The 21,024-nt window shown below is 46.9% G+C and overlaps 7 protein-coding genes across 7 annotated transcripts; 4 read left to right on the top strand and 3 right to left on the bottom strand.

Annotated features, from left to right (window-relative positions):
* Positions 1–138: 138 nt before the first annotated feature.
* On the top strand, positions 139–1,899 carry F4822DRAFT_392778 (cornichon protein). The gene is made up of 4 exons (XM_051457238.1): positions 139–886; positions 1,013–1,168; positions 1,238–1,304; positions 1,361–1,899. Exons 1-4 carry the CDS (start codon positions 786–788, stop codon positions 1,451–1,453), a joined length of 417 nt encoding a protein of 138 aa, XP_051318763.1. The 5' UTR covers positions 139–785; the 3' UTR covers positions 1,454–1,899.
* A 390-nt stretch (positions 1,900–2,289) lies between these two features.
* F4822DRAFT_147670 (WD40 repeat-like protein) lies at positions 2,290–4,575 on the top strand. The gene is made up of 3 exons (XM_051452944.1): positions 2,290–2,361; positions 2,433–4,247; positions 4,431–4,575. The coding sequence occupies exon 2, from the start codon at positions 2,631–2,633 to the stop codon at positions 4,224–4,226; it is 1,596 nt and encodes a 531-aa protein (XP_051318762.1). The 5' UTR covers positions 2,290–2,361; positions 2,433–2,630; the 3' UTR covers positions 4,227–4,247; positions 4,431–4,575.
* A 2,492-nt stretch (positions 4,576–7,067) lies between these two features.
* On the bottom strand, positions 7,068–8,295 carry F4822DRAFT_147635 (putative short-chain dehydrogenase). The gene is made up of 2 exons (XM_051452943.1): positions 7,515–8,295; positions 7,068–7,453 (listed from the first exon to the last, which is right to left on the bottom strand). The coding sequence occupies exons 1-2, from the start codon at positions 8,142–8,144 to the stop codon at positions 7,085–7,087; spliced, it is 999 nt and encodes a 332-aa protein (XP_051318761.1). The 5' UTR covers positions 8,145–8,295; the 3' UTR covers positions 7,068–7,084.
* Positions 8,296–9,726: 1,431 nt separating this feature from the next.
* F4822DRAFT_147544 (uncharacterized protein) lies at positions 9,727–11,494 on the top strand. Its single transcript, XM_051452940.1, has 2 exons — positions 9,727–10,770; positions 10,868–11,494. The coding sequence occupies exons 1-2, from the start codon at positions 10,280–10,282 to the stop codon at positions 11,340–11,342; spliced, it is 966 nt and encodes a 321-aa protein (XP_051318760.1). The 5' UTR covers positions 9,727–10,279; the 3' UTR covers positions 11,343–11,494.
* A 566-nt stretch (positions 11,495–12,060) lies between these two features.
* On the bottom strand, positions 12,061–13,776 carry F4822DRAFT_147589 (uncharacterized protein). The gene is made up of 3 exons (XM_051452942.1): positions 13,339–13,776; positions 12,569–13,280; positions 12,061–12,435 (listed from the first exon to the last, which is right to left on the bottom strand). The coding sequence occupies exons 2-3, from the start codon at positions 13,119–13,121 to the stop codon at positions 12,227–12,229; spliced, it is 762 nt and encodes a 253-aa protein (XP_051318759.1). The 5' UTR covers positions 13,122–13,280; positions 13,339–13,776; the 3' UTR covers positions 12,061–12,226.
* Positions 13,777–17,910, top strand: F4822DRAFT_147571 (uncharacterized protein). Its single transcript, XM_051452941.1, has one exon. The coding sequence runs from the start codon at positions 14,375–14,377 to the stop codon at positions 17,162–17,164; it is 2,790 nt and encodes a 929-aa protein (XP_051318758.1). The 5' UTR covers positions 13,777–14,374; the 3' UTR covers positions 17,165–17,910.
* Positions 17,911–17,922: 12 nt separating this feature from the next.
* On the bottom strand, positions 17,923–20,040 carry F4822DRAFT_441716 (ankyrin; the record flags this gene model as incomplete). Its single annotated transcript, XM_051462895.1, has 4 exons — positions 17,923–18,651; positions 18,711–19,098; positions 19,207–19,259; positions 19,446–20,040. The coding sequence occupies 4 exons, from the start codon at positions 20,038–20,040 to the stop codon at positions 17,930–17,932; spliced, it is 1,758 nt and encodes a 585-aa protein (XP_051318757.1). The 3' UTR covers positions 17,923–17,929.
* Between the last annotated feature and the right edge of the window lie 984 nt (positions 20,041–21,024).

Below are 21,024 nucleotides of genomic sequence, written 5' to 3'. Positions count from 1 at the left end.
TCCAGCCTCTAAATGTGGAGCCGTATTGGTCGCCTTGGAAAAAAATAAGCCTATCTTCCAGGGCTTCTACTTGGTGTCCTCCAGTAGCAGTAGTGTCCTAGACGGGTATAGTAGGGTACCTCCAGGGCTAAGTATTTGTAGGTATGTACACGCTATTTGTAGTGGATCTTAGCCGGAATCCTCACCAAAAAGCACCAAAGCTTCGTTGCTCCAAAGCCCCAATCCCCTTCTCCTCTTCCCCCCCCAAAAGAAGGAAGGCAAGCTTTTTTTTTTCCTTTGCGCGAGCCGCTTTCATCATCCACCCGCACAAAATCATCACCTTAAATTTTTCCCAAACAACCGACAAATGGTCCTCTACCCATTTCAACTTAATTAATCGCGGGGACAGTGACATCCCGTCTCTTTACATTCCGACGACGAACCACGTATCTACAATTTACAACTTAAGTACCTCACATAACCCGTTGTAAACTTGTTCTGTTCTAGCGCAAACCGTCGGCTTCCAATAAACGAGGGATCCTGCAGCCTTATCTCCGCATTCGACTAGTCCCGTCATCTTGTCTCGCCGCTCCTCTTCCTCGATTTGTGTCGAAATTACCTACTCCGACGTTGCGCCAGGCATCGTCATCTTATCGAACATAATCAGAAAGCTCGAGTACAGCTTCAAGTCGAATCATACCGAGTAATCGGCGACAATAATATTATTATTACTTACGACTCGCGTCGCATCAACGGAAACTCCATTCATTCTACCTCTAGGATAACGCGTATACATACCTGTCAAAATGTCGGGCGAGGCGTGGTTATACCTCTTCGCCGTACTTATAAATGCCGTCAATTTATTCCTCCAGGTGTTCTTCACGATTATGTATAGTGATTTGGAATGGTACGTGCAAGAGATACTATACCGCAAACCCGTGCTCCGCATGACGCGCCTACGATTTACGTCATTGTTTCTCCCTATTTAATCTACAGAAAGAAGTCTTCCAGCTAACGGTCGTTGTTTACTTAGTGACTACATCAATCCTATCGACCTATGCAACCGTCTAAATACCTACATTGTCCCTGAAGCCGCCGTACATGGGTTCCTAACCTTCTTGTTTTTGATCAACGGATACTGGGTGGCGCTGATACTCAACCTACCGCTCCTCGTCTGGAATATCAAGAAGTATGTTGCGCTTGGATTTGCTCGGTCGAGCCTTGTAGTATCATGTTTGCAGTTGCTAACCTGACATAGGATCGTCGAAAATACTCACCTACTCGACGCCACCGAAATTTTCCGAAAGCTTAACGTCCATAAGAAGGTATGAGAATATTCACCTGGAGCTCTTGGGGTAACACCATCTAACTCATATCATAGGAATCTTTCATCAAGCTTGGCTTCCACCTGGTCATGTTCTTCTTCTACCTGTACAGCATGATTGTCGCCCTGATCAAGGACGAGACGAAATAAACTGTACTATTAAGAGATCCATGATAATGAATACGACGCATACGGGATAGCTTCGACGGGAATAATAATCCCCACGATCCAACAATTACTCGGGTTTCCCCAGATACCCGGTAGGAGGAAAGTCGGTTTAGACAGACGAAGCCCTTTGGAGCGGGTCTTTATGTTGCGAATTTGCTTGGACAGGGAAGAGCAGTTGAATGGGATGATGAAAGGGAGAGCTGGGGAGCATGATTACAATCAACGGGTCGGAGTGCTCCGTCGGTCTCGATCAGATTTGGCATCATACAATGCCTTGAGATGGAAATGATGGGTGGCCTGTGGAGCGCTTAGGGAGGTCGCTCGAGGACTCACATGAATTGTTCGAACTACTACCTATGCACTTTCTTCGGGCCGCGAATTTTTCATAGATAATGAAACTATCAATAATACCCCGATTACTATATTTTCATGATACACCATCTAGAGGTCGAAAGAGATATACTACGTAATTCGTAGGTCTGTACATCTTAGGAACACACATCTTACTATATACCAGTGTTAATCTATTAGCTCGTAAAATACTGGGCTACTCCTATTACTATTAAGCTATTAATCGGCTGATTGACAGAATCTACCAGGATTCCGAAAACTTTGAGGATTGATGTAGAACGGAAGATTCGAAAGAAGAAACCAGGAGTAGATTAGAAATTAGGTAATCATAAAGCAATGAATTACATAATCAAGGAATCCTGCTGCGTGATTGGCTTAGAACTTGTCCAATGAAACAAGGGCATAAAGCCAGAATGTTTTCTGTCTTTAACTTGATCCCTGAAATTAGTAGCAAATATCGTCAAATGGAAATTTTTCATAGATATCTATGGATGTGCCCATATACTCGTAGATGTCAAAATAATTATGTTCATAAAAAGGTAGTTAGCCAATTTAAAAAGCGCTTATAATCTTCTCGAAGAAATGAGTTAAACGAGTTAAATGGGTTCAGTTGTGTCTGTGGCCGCCCGAAAGTTACCTACCTACTAGGTACAGTACCTTATGTAGGTAAGGTTATGGAGGAGTAACGGAAGGTAAGGGCGTGGATCCAAGCTCAAAAAATTCCACTAGCCGCAAACGCGTCAATACCAACATCAACCCCCCGTATCCATCTGTAAACGCGCATCAATTACAGTACCTAGTGGACAAAATGAAGGACTTCGGGGAATACCCGCCAAATATGGCGCCTCAGGATGCGCTCGTAGTACGCGAACAAGCCGAACCCGATCACGCCGTTGTTCCTTACACCGGTGAAGACCTTGCGCGACCTAGACTCGGACCTCTCAACCCATTCAAAGACGAAGCGAACACCACATTAAAACGTAAAAATATCCTTACCGGCCATGCTGAGGAGACGTATCTTAGTGAACACACATTTCGCAGTAAACATCGCGCCATCGAACGCAAGGGCGGCCCCGAGAGAGAATACCAGACCGGCGTTATAGTAAAAGAGGAAGCTGCCAAGCTACGCGCATCAAGGCAAAAGAAGGGCGACGCGACTATAGCCGACGGAGATGGCGCATACGTAGGACCTTGGGCGAAATACAAAAAGGATGAATATGAAGAAGTCGCAGAGGATGAAGAGATAGGGAGTGATGAAGAAGTCGAATACGTATACGAGGATGATGACGATGTCGTAGCGAGCGGCACTGTCGTCTCGGCACCTGCAGGCGCGATAGCCAGGAGGAAAGAGGTCGAGGAACTTGGCGATGAACAAACCGTTTTCCATGGCGAGCAAGAACACGATTACCAAGGAAGGAGCTACATGCACGTACCGCAAGACCTCGACGTCGATTTACGAAAAGAGAGTGGCAGCATCACGAATTACATACCCAAGAAGCTCGTCCACACATGGAACAATCACAACAAACAGGCCGTTACAGCTCTTCGATTCATTCCCAACTCGGGCCACTTGTTACTATCGTCTGGCGCGGATACGACAGTCAAGATCTGGGACGTGTACCACCAAAAAGAGCTTCTACGAAGCTATCTCGGGCATTCCAAGGCTGTATCGGATATATGCTTCAACATCGATGGCACACAGTTCCTGTCCGGTTCGTATGATCGACAAATGAAGTTGTGGGATACGGAAACAGGCAAATGCATCAACAAGTTCACGACCGGCCAACTCCCCCATGTCATCAAATTCAACCCGTCACCTGAGCACTCCCACGAATTCCTTGCTGGTATGTCGGATAAGAAGATTGTCCAATTCGACACGCGAACAAAGGAGCTCGTCCAGGAATACGATCACCATCTCAACGCCATCAACACTATCACCTTTGTGGACGACAACCGCCGGTTCATGACTACCTCGGACGACAAGTCGCTACGCGCATGGGACTACAACATTCCAGTTCCCATCAAATACATCGCGGAGCCGTATATGTATCCGATGACACGTGCATGCCTACACCCATCCAGCAAGTACGTGGCATACCAGTCATCGGATAACCAAATCGTTGTCTATGGCGCGAACGACAAGTTCCGCCAAAACCGCAAGAAGAGTTACCGAGGCCACAACAACGCCGGTACCGCCATCGACGTCGCCTGCAGTCCTGATGGACAGTTCCTGGCGAGTGGTGACAGTGGCGGTTTCGTCTGCTTCTGGGACTGGAAGACCTGCAAGATGTACCACAAGCTCCAGGCTGGCGATCAAGCCATCACATCCGTCCAGTGGCATCCCCAGGAGACGAGCAAGGTTGTTGCGGCGGGTATCGATGGTATTATTAGGTACTGGGATTAATTTTGCTAATGGAACGATACGGTAAAGCATCACCATGGCGGCACGGCGTTTGGAGGTTGGGTTTACGCAAAAGCATCGTCGATACCAGGTAGTTATTCAAATTGATGTTCTATTCCCCAATTATTTAAGCGTTCTTTCAATGTCACGTCGCGCGAGCCTTGTGTTGTTATATGTTCATGGCGTCGTTAAGCTAAAGGTATCTAGGTCTACTCCCGAAACAGCGTTAGAGTAAAATGAATACTAGACTTGAAATATTTATGACGATGGATACATGTATGATTGTGGGCGTGCTATGGAATCCGTGATTCGATTGGTCTGAGTTATTGTCCTACCTAGGTGATTTATCTCCTGTGCATTTACGAGCGTGGTCATGTTAACAAGGCATGTTTTAGTACACGAAAAATTAATGATCAAGAGTCTTCCAAGCTGTTGGTCAAGTTCGTCAAGTGCTTGAGGTCATGTATGATATCGGCTCGCCTTGGGTGTAAGGAGCAATATTGGACGGAAATACAGGCATGGCCTTTGACATCAGTGTCATGAGTAAGGAAGTTACAGATACAACCACCACGCAACGACCAATGTGTGCCAGTCCAATGATTTATCTAGAATTGCAGGCAAGTGCTGAAGGTCATTGCCTCGGTGAGTTGGTGCAGCCAATAAGGGAAGCCCCTGGCAGTTACCAAAAAAATCCAAGCTAAAGGTTATATAGAATAATAACTGACATGTTTTTCAAGCCGACCCTCTTAGATGGACGTACCCTGGGTGACTTGATGGCTATGAACAAACTACCATGAGGTTGTCATATGCTTGGAGCGTTGATAATTGGCGCAATTTGACAGTACGACAATCCAAAGCGAGTTTTTCGTAGGTCCTGAATTCGAGTTGGTGGGTGAGCGGATTCAGTACTGAGCTTTTTTTTATAATTTCTATTCTCGTTACTCTTGCTGTTTACATACTGGGTTTCAATTTGCCTATTTCTCCTTTCTTTTCCTTTTTATTCCTCTTCGTCATGTCTGTTACACCCCAACCCCACCCTTGTCACCATCCCCATCATCACCGTCGCCACTACCACCACTTACCCACCACTGCAACCAGACATCTCATTATTAATTACTAAGAGCACAAACCACACGCTCAGGCTTCAATTCCAAGGAGCAAGGCACTATTCAGCGGAATAGCTCCCACGTACTTGCCATTAAGGAATACTATCATTGTCGATTTCCATCACCATACCTTGAGTGTTTACATGCGGCTCCAGATCGCCACCACACTGGCACTTCCATGAAGAATCTACTCACAGACCCAGAACCTAGCCAAATGATTTTTTCTTTTTAAACACGCCCGATTTCCTATGATCCTCGGGAAGTTTTCTCTCCTCTTCCCCCTTGCCCCACCAAACCAGATACAATCTTCTTGAAATCCTTCAAGCTCATCCTCATCACGGTTTTAGAATATCCATAATATTTCGCAGTACTACTTAGTTTAAGTACACACTCACCCCACATCCATACACCAGCAGACCCTCATTTCTAGCCAATACAATGTCGACCATCATATTTTACCCCTTCTGCTGGAAGAAGTTTCGCGATGCTCCTCCTCCACCGCCGGGACCTCTTCCCCCGATACCTCGCCCTACCGCAGGAGTCTGTGTCATCCAGCCAGCTACCGTACTCCACCCGGTTACCGTCTTGACCCCCGTTGATGTCACGTATGTAACGCCTATTCAGATCATACCCGACCCTGCTCCCAATGCGATTCTATTGCAGCGCATCGCGTAGGGGAAGCTGAATATTTCTACAGAATTTGAGGGGCACCTAGGTGTTAATTAAGGCGTTGGGGGGTTGAGTGTCTCGTTTTGGGGAGGAGGAGGAGGGCGCAACAAACCAAATTGGACTTTTTCTTTTGCTTTATTTCCTGTCTAGCATATGATTTTCTTGGCAGGCGAGGGAATACACATTGCATGGGGATATTGAGGCCGGGTGCCCCTGATAATTAGCATCCATTTAATTCATTAATATTTCTTTGGTATCAAAAAACCGTTCTCTTAAATGCTCTGTGCTACACCAACCTCCATTTTTCCTAAGGCACGTTGACAAGTTTGAAGCCACGAACCTGTTGTATCTGGAATAATTGTGCGGAACCGTATTTCATAGCGAGTTCTTTCAACCTCTTGCTGTTTCGCAAGCAATGCTCAAGATTTAGACGGGGTCATTCCTATTACTCCGAGATTCGTCGAACCTCTTCTTCAGCGCTTCCGACTAAGAACTGGATAAGCCGATGACAGCCGAAAAGGTCTAGACATTTCCTTCCATGTTGGCAAACTGGGAAGTAATAGCGATTTGCGTGGTAATTATTCCGTCATGTGGCTTTTATATTGAAAGTTGATTGAATACCGCCGGTTGGCTGAGATGGCGCAGCCATGGCAGGGAGAGAGCGCACGAATTGTTGGGTCTTTGGAAGGAACGATGTTGGTGAGCCAGCACGCAAACAATTCAGCACTTTGATGCACGTTGGGCGAGTATTCATTCGTACAAGCACATTAGAATGTAAGGGCGAACCCAGCGAGGAGTAGATGGTACACAACAGCTAGGCCCCTTCTGTGAGACTGTGTCGAGGCTATCGTCAATACGAGTTGTCATTATGGCGTAGAAGTGCTGTATTCGTCGCCGTTCCAAGTGCAAATGAGGAGATAATGAAGTAGCCTCGTGTTATTAACCTATGCAAATATAATAAGATGAAATGGAAGCTCGTCGCGACAAAAGGGAAGAGATTTAAAATACAACTGTGTAACTTTAAACTACGGCCCAGTGATACCACGCTATAGAAAACCAGAAACCGACTCACAATATCAAGTCTGGTCACTTAAAGGCAACTTTGAGTGCAGTGTTCTCCTTATTGATCCTAGCCCATTCGACACTCTTCACCCATATTTTGTGTTGTATCTCCTTGTCCAAGGCCACGGGATCAGGCTCATCCTTCTTGAGGAAGGTGTAGTATCCTCGTTCGCCATTGTTAGCCTGGCCAACACCTAATTCGATGATGTCTACTCCTGCCTCAGCCGAGGTACGATAAATTGGATCGAGATAGCGAAGTATAGGCATCAGAGGCTTTAGAATAAACATCTGCATTAACTGGATAGACATCGGAGTATTGGTTCTGAAAGTGCGCGAATCACCCAGATTGCCCGGGTTCATCACGACCACAGAGATGTTTGCGAATCTGGGATCCTTTGTTGTGGGCCGACTTGTTAGCAGGTGAGTCGAATGCAAAGACTCCGAGCCATCTCACCTTTTGTAGGTACTCGTTGAGGGGACAGGCCCAAGTAGTAACAACCAACTTCAACGTCCCATATCTTTGATATCCGCGGCCGAACTTATCGGGGTCCGGACGTGGGTGAATAAAGAGATCGAAATCATCAGGTATTTCGGGGAGATAATTTGTTACGGGGTTTTTCTTGCGGTAGTGTAGAACGCTGGAAATGAGCTCGATACGGCCACCGTCGGGGTTAAAGCTGTCTAGTAGGCGTAAAATAAGTGCTACATGAGCGATGTGTCCAACCTGCAACGACCTATCAAAACCATCAATGGTCAGTTCGGGGTCGGCGACAAGGTTCCAGTAGTACGCGTTGCATATAATAGACTTGATGGCGGGATATTCGCCAGCGATGATACTGTCCGATATGGTCGTAGCAAATTTGTGGACGGCGGTAAGGTCGGCTAAGTCGAGCTCGTGGATGGAAGCGCTTGCCTTGGGATATTTTTCTATGATGGCGCGTAACTTGTTAGTGTTCTCATCGTTATCGGCAACATTCCTAACAGTAAAGATTGCTGTGTAGCTCGAATACGTCTTTAAAAGGTGCTCGGAGGCGTGGAGGCCAGCTGAGCTGTTGGCGCCAGTGAGAATTACAGTACCAGCCATAACCCGCAGACCGAAGTAGGAGATGGTGAAGTAAAGAAAAATATCGCTTCCAAGTGCACAAAGTAGGGAGGAAATAACTTGAACCAAGACAAAGAAAGAGTACCCTACCCTCAAGTACCTACCTTCCTATCTCCATGGATTGCGCCCGGCGAACCGAGATGCCGGAATAAGAGGCCAGTGCAGGTATAAATATAACAGCTTCTAACTCAAGTGTCCGTAGTGCTGTCAAGCGTAGCTGGTTGGGTACCTTAGCAGTTCTTGGGAGAGACGGCCTCCCACCTAACCGTTTTTCTACGTACCTAGCTAGGTACCTAGGTAGGTATATAATAGGTACAGACGGCTTTTGTACCTAGGGAGTATTGCCATTTGACGATCTGTGTATCTATCGACAACGAGCATCCTAGTAGGGTGCAGAAACTGGTCCTGTGTCCATCTCCGTCAGTGAAACAAGTTACTAACTAAGTCCTTCCGAAGCATCCTTACCATAGTCTCCTGGTCGAGAAGATTGTCGAGAGAATGGACCTAGACGGCGAGTTAGCGTCGTATAATGGAGGAAGAATGTAAAATTGACGCAATATCTGAGGCTGATGATGTGTGGGAAATCGCCTCTTCGCTGGGGATAGAGAAATATAGGAAGATTGTGGTCGAATAGAGAAAGATCATTATAGAGGGGCGTTTTCTTCTTTCTCTTTTTTTTCTCTCTAAAAAGAAGAGCAAGAATAACATGAAGACGAAGAGATAAAATCGGAGGATGCAGGAAGCAGGAAAGCAGAAAGGTTTTACTCACAGCACGTCCGTCGGTATTGGTGTTGTTGTGATCCATCTTCGTGGTTGGGTTGGTTGTAGAAGTGAAAGTGTCGAGATGAAGAAGGGTGGTGGGAAAAAAATTGGTATGTTAAAGAATTGACACTACGAGGGCAACTGCCACCTAAAATGTGCACCTGCCTAATATATAATGAAAATTTTCTAGGTTATGGTACTAATCAAGTGGAATAATAGAGGTAATGGTGTTTTGTCGCCATAGCAATTTATGTGCTTGTGTGGCTCCTGCATTTTTTCTTAACCCTTTCCGCGGGCTGCTGAAGCAAGTTACATACCTACACACACCGAACACCTAGATGCCTAACTACTAGAAACTAAATCTTGGATTTATTAAGCATGAACATGTTTGACGTTATTTTATACGAGTACCCACTGCACAGACGACTGTAATACCGATAGGCTGACACGGTTGATGGAATATGAGTTACCTAGGTATCTACGTGCCCCTATTCTTTACGTATTCTTAGTCTAGATAGAGATAGTAATGTGATACTGCCAACACCGCTGCAAATATTTTTGATCATGGATCGAGGGGTGGATTAGCATGAACCTACGTCTATGTTGTCATGTTTGTTTTTCACAAGAGCTGTGGGATTCGCTGGGGGTAATGGGTGTTGGATCAAATATATGAGCAAAATAGGGATTGGAATAGATATAGGTGAAAATGGGCCCTATGGGATAGTGTGTTAGGTGCGCTATACTTGTTGGAGGGCGCCTGTTATCCCCGCTAACTGTAAACTAGATTTACCCCCACACGCCGAAATGTTCCCCCGTCAGCCTCGACTCTGTCTGGTGGATAACACTCTCACATAAGAGAACTATTTTAGAACTATAGGATGAGTTTTTCAACAACTCGGGTGTTGATAATGTGTTATAATTCCTTATTGTCGCGACGTATTGCTCCTATTGTATGCTATAATCTACTGCGTGGCTCACATTTTTAGCGGACGGAGCTGATTCAGCTCTGCACGGCATGGTCTTAGACCGAATAATCTCCCAGCTTCGTAAATCGCAACTCACATGTCACCAAGCGCCTATTAAGTCACCCTAGGGTTCTCTTCTGCGACAGAGATCGCCAGTCTTGGAAGGGGCCGTGATCCAACAATGTAACATCATTGGTTGACGAATCACGACCCCTGGCGACGATAAGATGGCAGGGGGCTGCCTAAATGAACCTCAACTTCTCAAGTCCTCGCAAGGTCGCACCTATGTTTTCCCCTCTTCCTACCATCCTCATTTCGTCTCGCCCATGCGAGTGACGCCCACATCAATTGTATGAGGTTCTCGCGAGATACCCTTCTACCGCCTCCACGATGGCCGATACTCGAACACTACGAATCGTCACCGCCGCGACTTTCCTACCAGCTTTTCCCCTTGCTCTCGCGCATGGGGTCATTTCGAATAACCCTGCCCCTGCTGTAGGATTGGTGCCGCTTGCTTTCTCGGCCGGTGCAGGCATCTTCTTGTTGTCGCGTCAATCCAGAAGGAAGCAGCAAGCAGCGTCCGATCCGGAGCGGGGTGATGGAGCTGAGGAGGGGCAGGTACGGGACCAAGAACAAGAACAAGAGCAGGAACAACTAGAGGGACAACAAGGGGAACCGCAACCTCAAGAAGCACCTGCCGCGCCCGCCCCGACACCGACCAAAAGCCACCCGATCCTCGTATTCGCCGTCGATACGGTCCTCTCCGCAGCGCTATTAGTGGTTTTAATATTTACATGGATTGATTCGGGTAGCGGCAGCTCTAACAGCGCCGAGTCAGCTATGCTAGCTGCATATGCGACAATCCCACTATTAATTAATTTGTATGATTTTTCTACGACTTTCTCCCGCAATTCAATTGGAAGAACCTGTACGCATTTAGACTTGGATCATTCTAAGATTACTAACTGTCTCGCATAGCTTAATTCATCTTTACCTAGCGGTACGCGAACTCTCCCGCGGCCTCGCGCTTCCGGGGCTGACGCAATACCTCGCGTGGCAGGCCGTTCCACCCGATTGCCCAGACTGCGGACACCGATTGCGACCAGACGCCCCACCTCGACTCCCGTGGGTGGAAGAAACGTCGTTACCGAGACCGTCGTTTAAGAATGTGAAGTTGAAGCTACCTTCGATCCCGAAGGTTAAAGGGCCTGAATGGAAGACGCCGGCGTGGTTCCGAAACAGCACCCAACGTGGGTATGCGACGCTGTTTGGTGGCGCCATCGACGACGATGCGACAGCGACGGTTGTCCCATATAGAGACGACCCCGAAGTAGGCGAGTCATCTACTCGGGTTGAAGAGCCCGAGACCGTGGAACCTGAGGTGGTTGATATCGTGGGCAAAAAGAGTAGGAAATTAGGCAGAAATTCTGGCACATCGCACGATTCTGGCTAGATATGAGGTCTACTAGTTTACTTGCCCGTTTAAGTTGTTTGTTTTCAGCTAACATATGGTTGTTATCATCATTTCGGTTAAATCTTATGTGTGGGAGGGCTTTTCGTTGAAGCGTGGGGACGACGTTACGAAGATGATGAGGAGGACGGTGTGATACCCCGATTATTCAACTTGTTTTTGCGCGCTTATACCTAGGAAATTGCGAGTTTGTGGGTTAAACGCCTACTGAAGACTTCGAGATTGAGGCGATTGAGATGACATTATTTCGCACCATACCATTTGATTTTCTTCAAGGGCTGTAATTATGGAGATTCGGGACAGTTCAAATAATGCAGATCGAAGACGCAATGCTTATCACTTGTGTATTTATATTATTATGGTAAGCCAACGCGTCATTCTATATTCCCTGCGTCGCCCCCGTATGCGCCCTGCTATATTTTATAGGGTATATCCTGTCCTGGTTTCCCCACCATTGCCCATTTTTTCGCGCAAAAACTGAGCCAATAAACGGGATTGGGTCTCCCTAAAGCGGGCGTCATTCCCTACGTGCCTCCAATCCCTAGTGAGCACGGCGAGTTGAGGCATTGGCAAGTACGTATCATACCTAGAGTAGGCGAGGCACGCGATAAACCATAGCGAATGCGCTTATTTACAAATTAAGTTAGCTATAAGGCCGAGTGAAACATGTGAATAGGCCCACGCCGCGGAGAGCCTTAGAGAACATACCAAAGGCAGCCGCATGTCCCCAGCAGACTGACCGAACTGATTGGTCTCCATAATACATTCCCATGCATTGTTGTTGATCAGGGATCTAGGCTCGTCGAATGACTGCCAAATAAGGCGGCATGCGTTGATGGATGGGTGAGATTGGCGTGGTCGCAATCTCATATCAATTGATTCCTGATACGAGACGAATTTGGACAATACGTAAAGCCAAAGTGTCTATCTCGCATATTGATAGTGACTAACAAATCGCCATCTTCGCCGAGGATTCCTTCTCGAATCCACTCAGCAGCTTGATAATTAACTCGGAGAATTATTTCAAGAAGGGGACTGTCCTTCTGATCTGCGGGGTCATCTGTTCGTGATGCCGCTATGACAATGGATGTTAGTGATTTTCTTTTTCGGGAACATTTTAGGTCAGGGTGGATCTTGGAGGTGTATTTCTAGAGGGACTTGAGAACCCCTAGTTTCAATGAAAATCGGAGGGAATTTGTAGTACGTACATTGAAATATCTCTTGAGACTCAGCATTGACAGCGAGATGAACTATGAGTGAATCTCCATCATGGTCAACGATGAACATCAACGTGTCTTCTTCCGGGATATTATCCTTGCCGTGTGACTTGTCGCCTTCGGGTAGTCTGGGCAATGGGCCGACTTCAACCCGGCCTTTGGATATGGCTCTTGCGAGCTCAAAAGTGAGTTCTTTCAAGCGATCCTGATCACCAGCATAACGTGCCTCGGTAAAGGCATGGTCGAATTCCATTTCCAGAACTTCATCCTGCTCGTATTGCTTTGCTGCTTCCCGCATCTCCTTCGAAAGCTGGCGATACTGATAATATATGTATGCCAAATAAGCGGAAATGGTGAGTCCTGAACCTATGGCTATGTCTTTCAACCGACTTCCTCGTGACTTGGGTGGAGGATAGAAATATGGACCAGGTGCGTAGTTGGGGGTGTTAAGTTGCGGACAGCTTCGAAACCGACGACGATGAATCGCCGGCCTCAAAATTGAGGGGGCGACCCGAAGATGCAATGGTCGTAGCATCTTATCCATGACCTAAGACGTTAAAAGATAGGGACCTTGTGACGTAGTGACGGTAAGAATGCGATTTTGCGATATGGTGACGTTTCTAAAACAGCTAAAACAGTAAAATCCACATCTGTCCTAGGTGAAAGAACCCGGTTAATCGATAAGGCTACGTATGGAAGTCACCTAGGCTAAAATTAGCAGCCGGCGGCAATTCGCTTGAACAATGAGCTGTGCTACTTGCATGTGCTATCTTGGTGAATATGGTCCAAGCGCCGATAACTTTGTACTTAACTATCGTCTTTCCCTTGTTTTTTTTTTTAAAAAAAAAATCATCGCGAATTCTTCTGAAATTTTGTTAGCGTTTTCTCATATATCTACCAGGTTTTATCATAAGATGACTGGGATACTGGAAAGTTCCGTTGGAGAAACGACTCCATACACCCTCTCCGTTTAATTCAGAAATGCTCCTTTGGGCTCCTAGTCACTTAGACCTCGTTATCAATGAAGAAAGAAAGAGAATTGTGATGAGATCATATTCGCTTCTTTTTCCTTCGATGAGTTGCAGTTTGTGTCACTTTGGTCATTTTCAGGTCTGGGGCAGTGCCTGTCTTAGGCACCTAAGTTAATACCTATAGGCACACTCAGTACATTATCAATTTGAGAATACAGGGCGCGAACACCTTATACCTATAGTTTAGGCCCTGTGTCTGTGGGAGACAGCGCCCAAGTGGTCTCCAAATCTATTATGCATTTCCAAGCTCCCTGCACTTGCCCCTATTCACCAAGAATCGTGTGCTAAGCCGAAGCTTCAGGGACATCCCCGCAATCTCCACAGCTGGTTTATAGTGAACCATCGTTAAGGGACGTGGATTAGTCCTTCAAGCATAAATATCATTCGTGGAATCTCCTAGTGGTGAGATTATTATTCTTGCTTGCGTTATTCTGTATTCCCCAGTCTTACTTTTTATGGTATAAGTCAAATAATCGGCCAACTTAGGTACGGAATAGCTATGGTTGCGTGCTCTACTAGGAAACACGCCCGGTGTAATATCCTACCGAGGTAGCAACGTACTACGCAAGCCAAGTTACATAGCTTGTATTTTATCCAGGAACTTGCGTATTAGGAATTGGAGAAACACTTCTTGATTGCGGAGTATTCTACTATATAATGAGGGTGGCCATAGCCGCAGTACGAAATATTCTTGACGCGATGGAGGTAAGTCAAACGAGGCTTCGCTTTGGGGGTCTTCGATCACCCACTCCTGATCCTCGCAACCATGTCTCCAATGTGGGCTAGAAGGACTTTTGCGCTTTTGGGTCTCGCCATCACTGCTTCCGCCCAGAGCTATTCGAACAGCAACAGCTCAGAAGGAGATACCGTCGCTGTGAGATGGATTGGAGATACGCCAACACTAAACCCTGGGACTACATTTGGTCTTCCATGGTCTCGTAGCAAATACCAAGCTAATCAGACTACGTTCACTGGTTCCGGAGGTGATGGTGATGACGAGATACCACTTCAATCTTGGGTAACGGCTTACTGGCCAGATGGCTCAATTAAATGGACAGGCCACGCTATTAGCGGCTCCGAAACAGCCTATGGAGTATACAGAGTTACTCCGACAACTGTTAAGAACGGGAACACCAAATCTTCCAATTCGACCTCCTCGGGAGTGGTTGTCAACGACTCCGAGGGCGAAATCACCGTCAATACAGGGAAACTCGCCGCAACGTTTCCTAAATCTGGAAACGTACTTGTAAGCGCAATCAAGACATCGAGCGGAAAGATCGTCGGACAGAACGGGCAATTGGTATTGCGGTCTCAGTCTGGGGTCGAAGACGAAGGTGACGATACTTCAATCACCAAATTCAATTTTCAAAGTAACATCGAAGAGGTCGCCGTCGACTTCGATAAGGAGACTTCAGTGAGGGCATTGGTGACCGTCCGCGGTAAGCACCAAGCGACATCAGGGACACATGACGATTGGTTACCGTTCGTACTTCGCTTCTATCTATATGCGGACTCAGACGCCATTCGAATCGTTCACACGCTTGTTTTTGATGGAAAAGCCGGTACAGATTTTGTTACGGGGATTGGCATTCAATTCGATGTTCCTTTGAAGGGTGAGGAATTATATAACCGACACGTTAGGCTTGCTGGCCCAGACGGGGGTCTTCTTCGAGAAGCTGTACAGGGAATCACAGGATTGCGGAGAGATCCGGGCGAGGAGGTGCGTAGCGCTCAGTTTAACGGCACCGTAACACCTGATATTTCGACATGGGATACGAGAGTTTCTTCTAGATTAAAGTGGATTCCCTCATGGAACGATTACAGCCTGTTTCAGTTGTCACCCGAAGGATTTACGTTGAAGAAGCGGACCAAGGCTGGCCAGAGTTGGGTGAAGATCCCTGGAGGTACGCAATCTGGTGGCTTGGCCTACCTTGGTGGCGCTACTCAAGGTGGTCTCGCCGTCGCCCTCCGCGATTTCTGGAAGCGATACCCAACTGGCCTCGATATCTCAAATACGGCTGAGGATTCAGGTCAGATAACTCTGTGGCTTTATAGTCCAGCTGCTGAACCGATGGATCTTCGGCCCTTCCACGACGGCTTGGGAGAGGATACGTACGCCGATCAACTTGATGCACTCGAGATCACTTATGAGGATTACGAAGGAAGTTATAATACACCATATGGCATCGCTCGAACTAACGAAGTATTCCTATTCCCATTCGATCAAACGCCGTCCGCCGACACCTTATCCACTTTGACAGGGCTTGCAAATGAACCACCAGCACTTGCATCGGACCCTGAATATATCCAGCAGACAAAGGCGGTAGGGTCTTACTGGGCCACAATCCCTGAAAACTCAACCAGTGCAGCGCAGACAATTGAAACTCACCTAGAATTTTTGATCAGGTACTACCAGGACCAGATCGTTCAGAGACGATGGTATGGATTCTGGGACCATGGCGACATAATGCACACCTATGACGAAGACCGCCACACATGGCGCTATGACGTCGGAGGCTATGCATGGGATAACTCCGAGCTCTCGCCCAATCTATTCTTTTGGAATTACTACCTGCGCACGGGTAGAGCAGATGTGTACCGCTTCGCGGAGGCACATGCAAGACATACCGGCGAGGTCGACGTATACCATATCGGACCATTCAAAGGATTTGGTACTAGACATGGCGTTCAACATTGGGGTGATTCCTCTAAACAGATTCGCGTCTCAACCCCCATCTACCGCCAAGTATTCTATTACCTATCGGGTGGTGATGAGCGCGTTGGTGAGCTTCTTCACGAACTTATGGATGCCGATCAGGCTTTCCTCACAGTAGATCCGCGACGCAAGGTCCGTCAAGATAACGGCACTTACGTCATCGACCCAACAGCCCTAGATCTCGATCTCGGTCTCGACTGGTCCGGGCTTGCAGCGACTTGGTTCATAGAGTGGGAGCGTCGTGGCCCGCGATGGGAAGAAGCGCGATCAAAGCTCAACATCAGTATGCATAGTATCGCCAACCTGACGAACGGCTTCGTCACCGGCCTCGGTCTCTACAACTTGTACACGGGGCAAATCGCGCCCCCAGAAACCGACCCCCAGAACCTTGGAAATGTCACAGTATCTCATTTGTCCGCAAGCTTCGGGCTGCCAGAGATCATCTCACAAATTACAGATTACTTAGGTGACGACTTACCCGCCAGTTTCGAGCGCGTCTGGTTGGATTATTGCTATTACTACGGGGCTGGCGCGGTGGAGCAGACGGCGCGTTACGGTGTCAGCTTCGGTAGTCTGAATCTGAAACAGGGTCACTCTCGACTGACGGCATATGCGGCTAAGAAGTTAGGCAACTCGACATTGGCAGCACGCGCGTGGAACGAGTTCTTCAACACCGACGGGCTATCCCCGAGTCTGTCCTGGGCTAGCGAGTCACTGAATGGAAGTGATGTCTTAGTTCCGGTTGACGAAGCAGCGTGGTTGGCGACAAATGATGCTGCACTATACGGGTTAGCAGCGATTGAGAATCTAGCCCAGGTTTCGTACGCCTTAGAGGGGTAGTTGGGTTTTATGGTAAAATACCTAGGTATTCATTAAGCCTGACTAGTTAGTAATGGGCCCTAGATAGGTAACTAGGAGTGTATGGCTACCTGATATTCGGTTGTGTCACTATTAATATAATTAATGTCTACCTAGGTATAGTGTGCCGAGCATATGGTAAGCTATTGTTCAACGAAACAATGGCAATTACTCCGCAATCAGGCCGCCGCATCTCTCTAGCACAATATGAGGACCCCAAATCTCCAGAAAGTAATATTAATTGGAGAACTCAAGCGTCCGCTGCCAATTTATAACATCCCAGATCATCTTCGTACTACAACTTTGTGGTTCTCGATCGTGAACCGACGACGGAACTTTTCGTGAAGGTTGCGCTCGCAACCGAACCCAGGGCATGGCTCATCGGTACCCAAGGCGCGTTCAATCTTCTGAATGTCCTCATCTGATTGCGTGGCTCCGTTCTCAATAAAGACTGAGTATTTCCACAACCCTTGAAACGCTATCGTACCGAGTGGATTGTCTGGGACAACCCATACCCCATAGAAATATATTTAGCGGCGTTCGACCAATAGAATCAACCGCATTTACATCAGCACCAAGATCTATGAGACGCTGTATGTAAGCAACGGGAAGACAGTCGTTTTCAGAATCCCCGATGATGAAGTAATCGTCCATAAGATGTCGGTTCGCGATATTGTGCAAACCTAGCGACGAGAAGTATTAATATATAAACCCGCCAATATCAGCGCACATGAAAAGAAACCAAATTCACTTATATGTCTGCCCATCCTCTGAGGTCCATGTGATGTCGGAGGCGCCGGCATCGAGAAGTATTTTAGCCAACGGGAAGTAATATAATGAAGTAGCCAGCCACAGAGCCTTCGGGTCCTTGGTAAGGTATCCGGAATAGTCGATGTCTAGTAGACAGTTAAAACCATACCAAGAATCTCCCCAATCTTCCACGTAATCATGTGGGTCGTCACAGTATAACTGAAACTCATAGATCATTTCGGAATCTTGTTTGCGTACAAGATGTTCGAGCATGCCAATATAACCGGGCCCGTGATTTGAAATCACTGCTCCCTCGTCTCCGAGATATTGGCAAAGCTTGTACTTAGCATTATAGAATGCGGTTTCAAGAGGTGATAGTGGGCACTCTTCCCTGCGTTGTGACGCAAATGAATCCTCATTTAGAGGGTTGAGGTTGATATCTGCGCCATAGTTGATCAACATATCCACCTGCCGCAGTTCGCTCATATGACGCGAAGTACAGCTACAGATGTACATTAGGGGTGTTTGACCAAATTTATTCGCTTTGTTGGGATCCGCGCCATGCCGAAGAAGACTATCAACGGTGTCATACATGTCATCAGCCCACGGCACATCCGTAGAGTAAAGCGCAGCTTTTAATGGGGACATGCCGTCATCACTTTCTTCATCGATTCGGGCCCCGTGTGCCAGTAAGGTGTCTACTACTGGCTCCAGATGTGCTGAAGATGCGTATATCAATGCGAATATTTTACGGCAGGAGAACCGCGAATGTCAACACCTTTGTCGACTAACTTCTTGATGAGTTCAACCATGCGGGTCAAGGTAGCATCTTCTTCGAGATTGGTACACGGATCATATTCTTCTGGGGGCGTCACGGGTTTTGCTCCGTAATCAGTTGTGGCAATATATCCCCTGGTCGAAGTGAGGCATTGGTCTAATGCGGAAGGCCAATCAGGCGAAACAGGGTGGATGTTGGCCCCGTGGTCAATAAGGAAAGCGGCATCCATGTGCCAATGGTTGTAGCAAGCCTGAAGAAGAGCCGTTGGTTGTGGATTACAGCGGGTAGTAGAATGTATATCAAGCTTAGCGCCATGTTGAATTAAGTATTTCATCATTGGGATACTATGTGCTGTACCAAGTGCCCACATTATCGGGGTCGCATAGTACTGTGTAGAAAGTTAGCATTGTTACTCTAAAGGGCAAGGTCTAAACCCATGAATGTTCATGGTTGAGAGCTTTTAAGTATGCGTCTGAGTAGGTATTAGGGGGCTTACCTCGTTCTGCACATCAACAGGGACGGGCGGATCAGCTTCTAGGAGTCGTCTCACTGTGGAAAAACAGCCATGGCGGGCCGCCCGGTGCAATGCACTTAAATAATTGGGTTTCTACCAGGTATAATACTTAGAGAATAATAGGACATTTTCGGATGCTCCGAGGTCGAGGAGGAGGTTTGCTGCGGCTTCGCTACCATATCATAAAGCGGCATGAAGAGGTGTCCATTCGTGGTATTCACCCGTCCGATACCCCGATTTTTCATTATGGCGTGGACTATCCTCGCACGACACAAGCCTCCTAGATGGTGGGTTTAAGTAGGCGCCGTGCTTAATAAGGACCTTGATAATCTCAACAGATCCAGAGCTGGCGGCAGCGTGAAGTGGAAACCAAAACGGGTTCCGGGTCATGAACCTACACTGTGTCTCAAAGCCTGAAATGGGATCCCAAGAAGGGCTTTTTTTGTCAAAGCCGCCACTCTCGAAATCATGACGATAAACGTGCAGGCGAAAGGGGTCTGCGGAACCAAGTTCGTATCTACCCGTTACCTCCAATTTATCGAATTTCACTCGCTCAACCGGTTCGAATATCGCGGCGATATTCGGGTTGAATCCCGCCACAAGAAGCTTTTTTACAACGCCAAGTTGGCCATTTTCGCTGGCCCAGCAAAGGAGGTGCTTATATCTTCTTTTGTTGGAAGCGAGAGAATAGAGAATTGGATTTGCGACGTAGTGGAGGCGGAGGCAAGAGGCGGATAGTGCACACAAGTCGGGAATTTCGTCTAAGTACTCGGCGATATCGATAAGAAGCTCATTTGGTGAGCTTCTGAGAGACATCGTGTTGCACTTATTGCTAGTAGCCATAGTCTAAAGAGTGAATGACTAGCTCGAGGGAGGAAGGGAGGTCGACAGAACTGACGACTCTCAGACCTGGGGACGAATGTGGCCTAAAATCACTTTGACTGCCCCTTTGGAATATTTGAACCTCTAAGTAGGAAAATAGTCGGTCGATAGCTATGCTCGCGTGCGACGAATATTTGTAAAAGGTAGACCTTGATCGTTGGAGTGGATCAACTGTCAATAAAAGTCGGTTGTGCTAGTGGTAACTGCAATTAAATAACAGAAGAGGGGGGTTAATAGGGAAATTAGTACTGAAGGTGGAAGAAAGGAAAGAATTGTAAGTAAAACAATGCTATACACACCTCAGAAATAACTAAGAAAGTGATGCAGAGATGTCAGAAAGAGCAGTTACTTATACTAGTCGCTCAGATAGGCATTCTACCTGTCGAAGACAAACCAAGCTCAGATGGCCCATTGAGGTGAATTTTTTTTCGTACTAATTAAAGCCTTAGAATGCACGGTGGAAAAATGAGAGAGCTGTGTGCTGTTAACACCCTCTTCTACTGTGTTCTGGTGCAGTATTTTGAGGAAATTTACATGGTACTTGAGTGTAAAGATTTTTTCGGAAGTTTTCATATGCTATATAGATTACCATTTGTGGTGAAATTAGGAACCGACCTAGTGTTAGGATAGTTAATTGTGGTGTTTTGTAAAGAACTTTCTGCGGAAGGACCTCCGCTCCTCTAATATAAGGTACCTAGGTAAGTCTGGGTAAGGATACTACAAATATTTTCGATAGTCATGGGATCAAACATCATCGTTTTCACTCTAGCTAAGAAGAAAAAAGGAGGGATACACCCCTGGAAGCAAACGAAGGCAAACAAACACCAGCAGAATCTTCGTCTTTATCATCCATGATAATGAACTTGTCTGTCTATCTAGGTCCTCACTAGGTACCAGAGCGCCCAGGCAAATATTTGA

The sequence above is a fragment of the Hypoxylon trugodes genome (genome assembly GCF_022578975.1).
Source record: "Hypoxylon trugodes strain CBS 135444 unplaced genomic scaffold F4822scaffold_2, whole genome shotgun sequence".
In the NCBI taxonomy this organism is placed as follows: Eukaryota; Fungi; Ascomycota; class Sordariomycetes; order Xylariales; family Hypoxylaceae; genus Hypoxylon; species Hypoxylon trugodes.
The sequence above is the reverse complement of the archived record's forward strand: the minus strand, read 5'-3'. Positions and strand labels throughout refer to the sequence as shown.

What these genes read in the sequence shown, in the direction of transcription:
- F4822DRAFT_147544 (XM_051452940.1), top strand. Translation starts at nt 10,280, where the DNA reads ATGGCCGATACTCGAACACTACGAATCGTCACCGCCGCGACTTTCCTA. An exon ending in ATCCCACTATTAATTAATTT is followed by an intron (nt 10,771 to 10,867) that starts GTATGATTTTTC and finishes TGTCTCGCATAG; the next exon opens with CTTAATTCATCTTTACCTAG.
- F4822DRAFT_392778 (XM_051457238.1), top strand. Translation starts at nt 786, where the DNA reads ATGTCGGGCGAGGCGTGGTTATACCTCTTCGCCGTACTTATAAATGCC. An exon ending in CTCGTCTGGAATATCAAGAA is followed by an intron (nt 1,169 to 1,237) that starts GTATGTTGCGCT and finishes AACCTGACATAG; the next exon opens with GATCGTCGAAAATACTCACC. An exon ending in AGCTTAACGTCCATAAGAAG is followed by an intron (nt 1,305 to 1,360) that starts GTATGAGAATAT and finishes CTCATATCATAG; the next exon opens with GAATCTTTCATCAAGCTTGG.
- F4822DRAFT_147571 (XM_051452941.1), top strand. Translation starts at nt 14,375, where the DNA reads ATGTCTCCAATGTGGGCTAGAAGGACTTTTGCGCTTTTGGGTCTCGCC.
- F4822DRAFT_147589 (XM_051452942.1), bottom strand. Translation starts at nt 13,121, where the DNA reads ATGGATAAGATGCTACGACCATTGCATCTTCGGGTCGCCCCCTCAATT. An exon ending in GTCTCAAGAGATATTTCAAT is followed by an intron (nt 12,436 to 12,568) that starts GTACGTACTACA and finishes CCATTGTCATAG; the next exon opens with CGGCATCACGAACAGATGAC.
- F4822DRAFT_147670 (XM_051452944.1), top strand. Translation starts at nt 2,631, where the DNA reads ATGAAGGACTTCGGGGAATACCCGCCAAATATGGCGCCTCAGGATGCG.
- F4822DRAFT_147635 (XM_051452943.1), bottom strand. Translation starts at nt 8,144, where the DNA reads ATGGCTGGTACTGTAATTCTCACTGGCGCCAACAGCTCAGCTGGCCTC. An exon ending in TCAACGAGTACCTACAAAAG is followed by an intron (nt 7,454 to 7,514) that starts GTGAGATGGCTC and finishes CCCACAACAAAG; the next exon opens with GATCCCAGATTCGCAAACAT.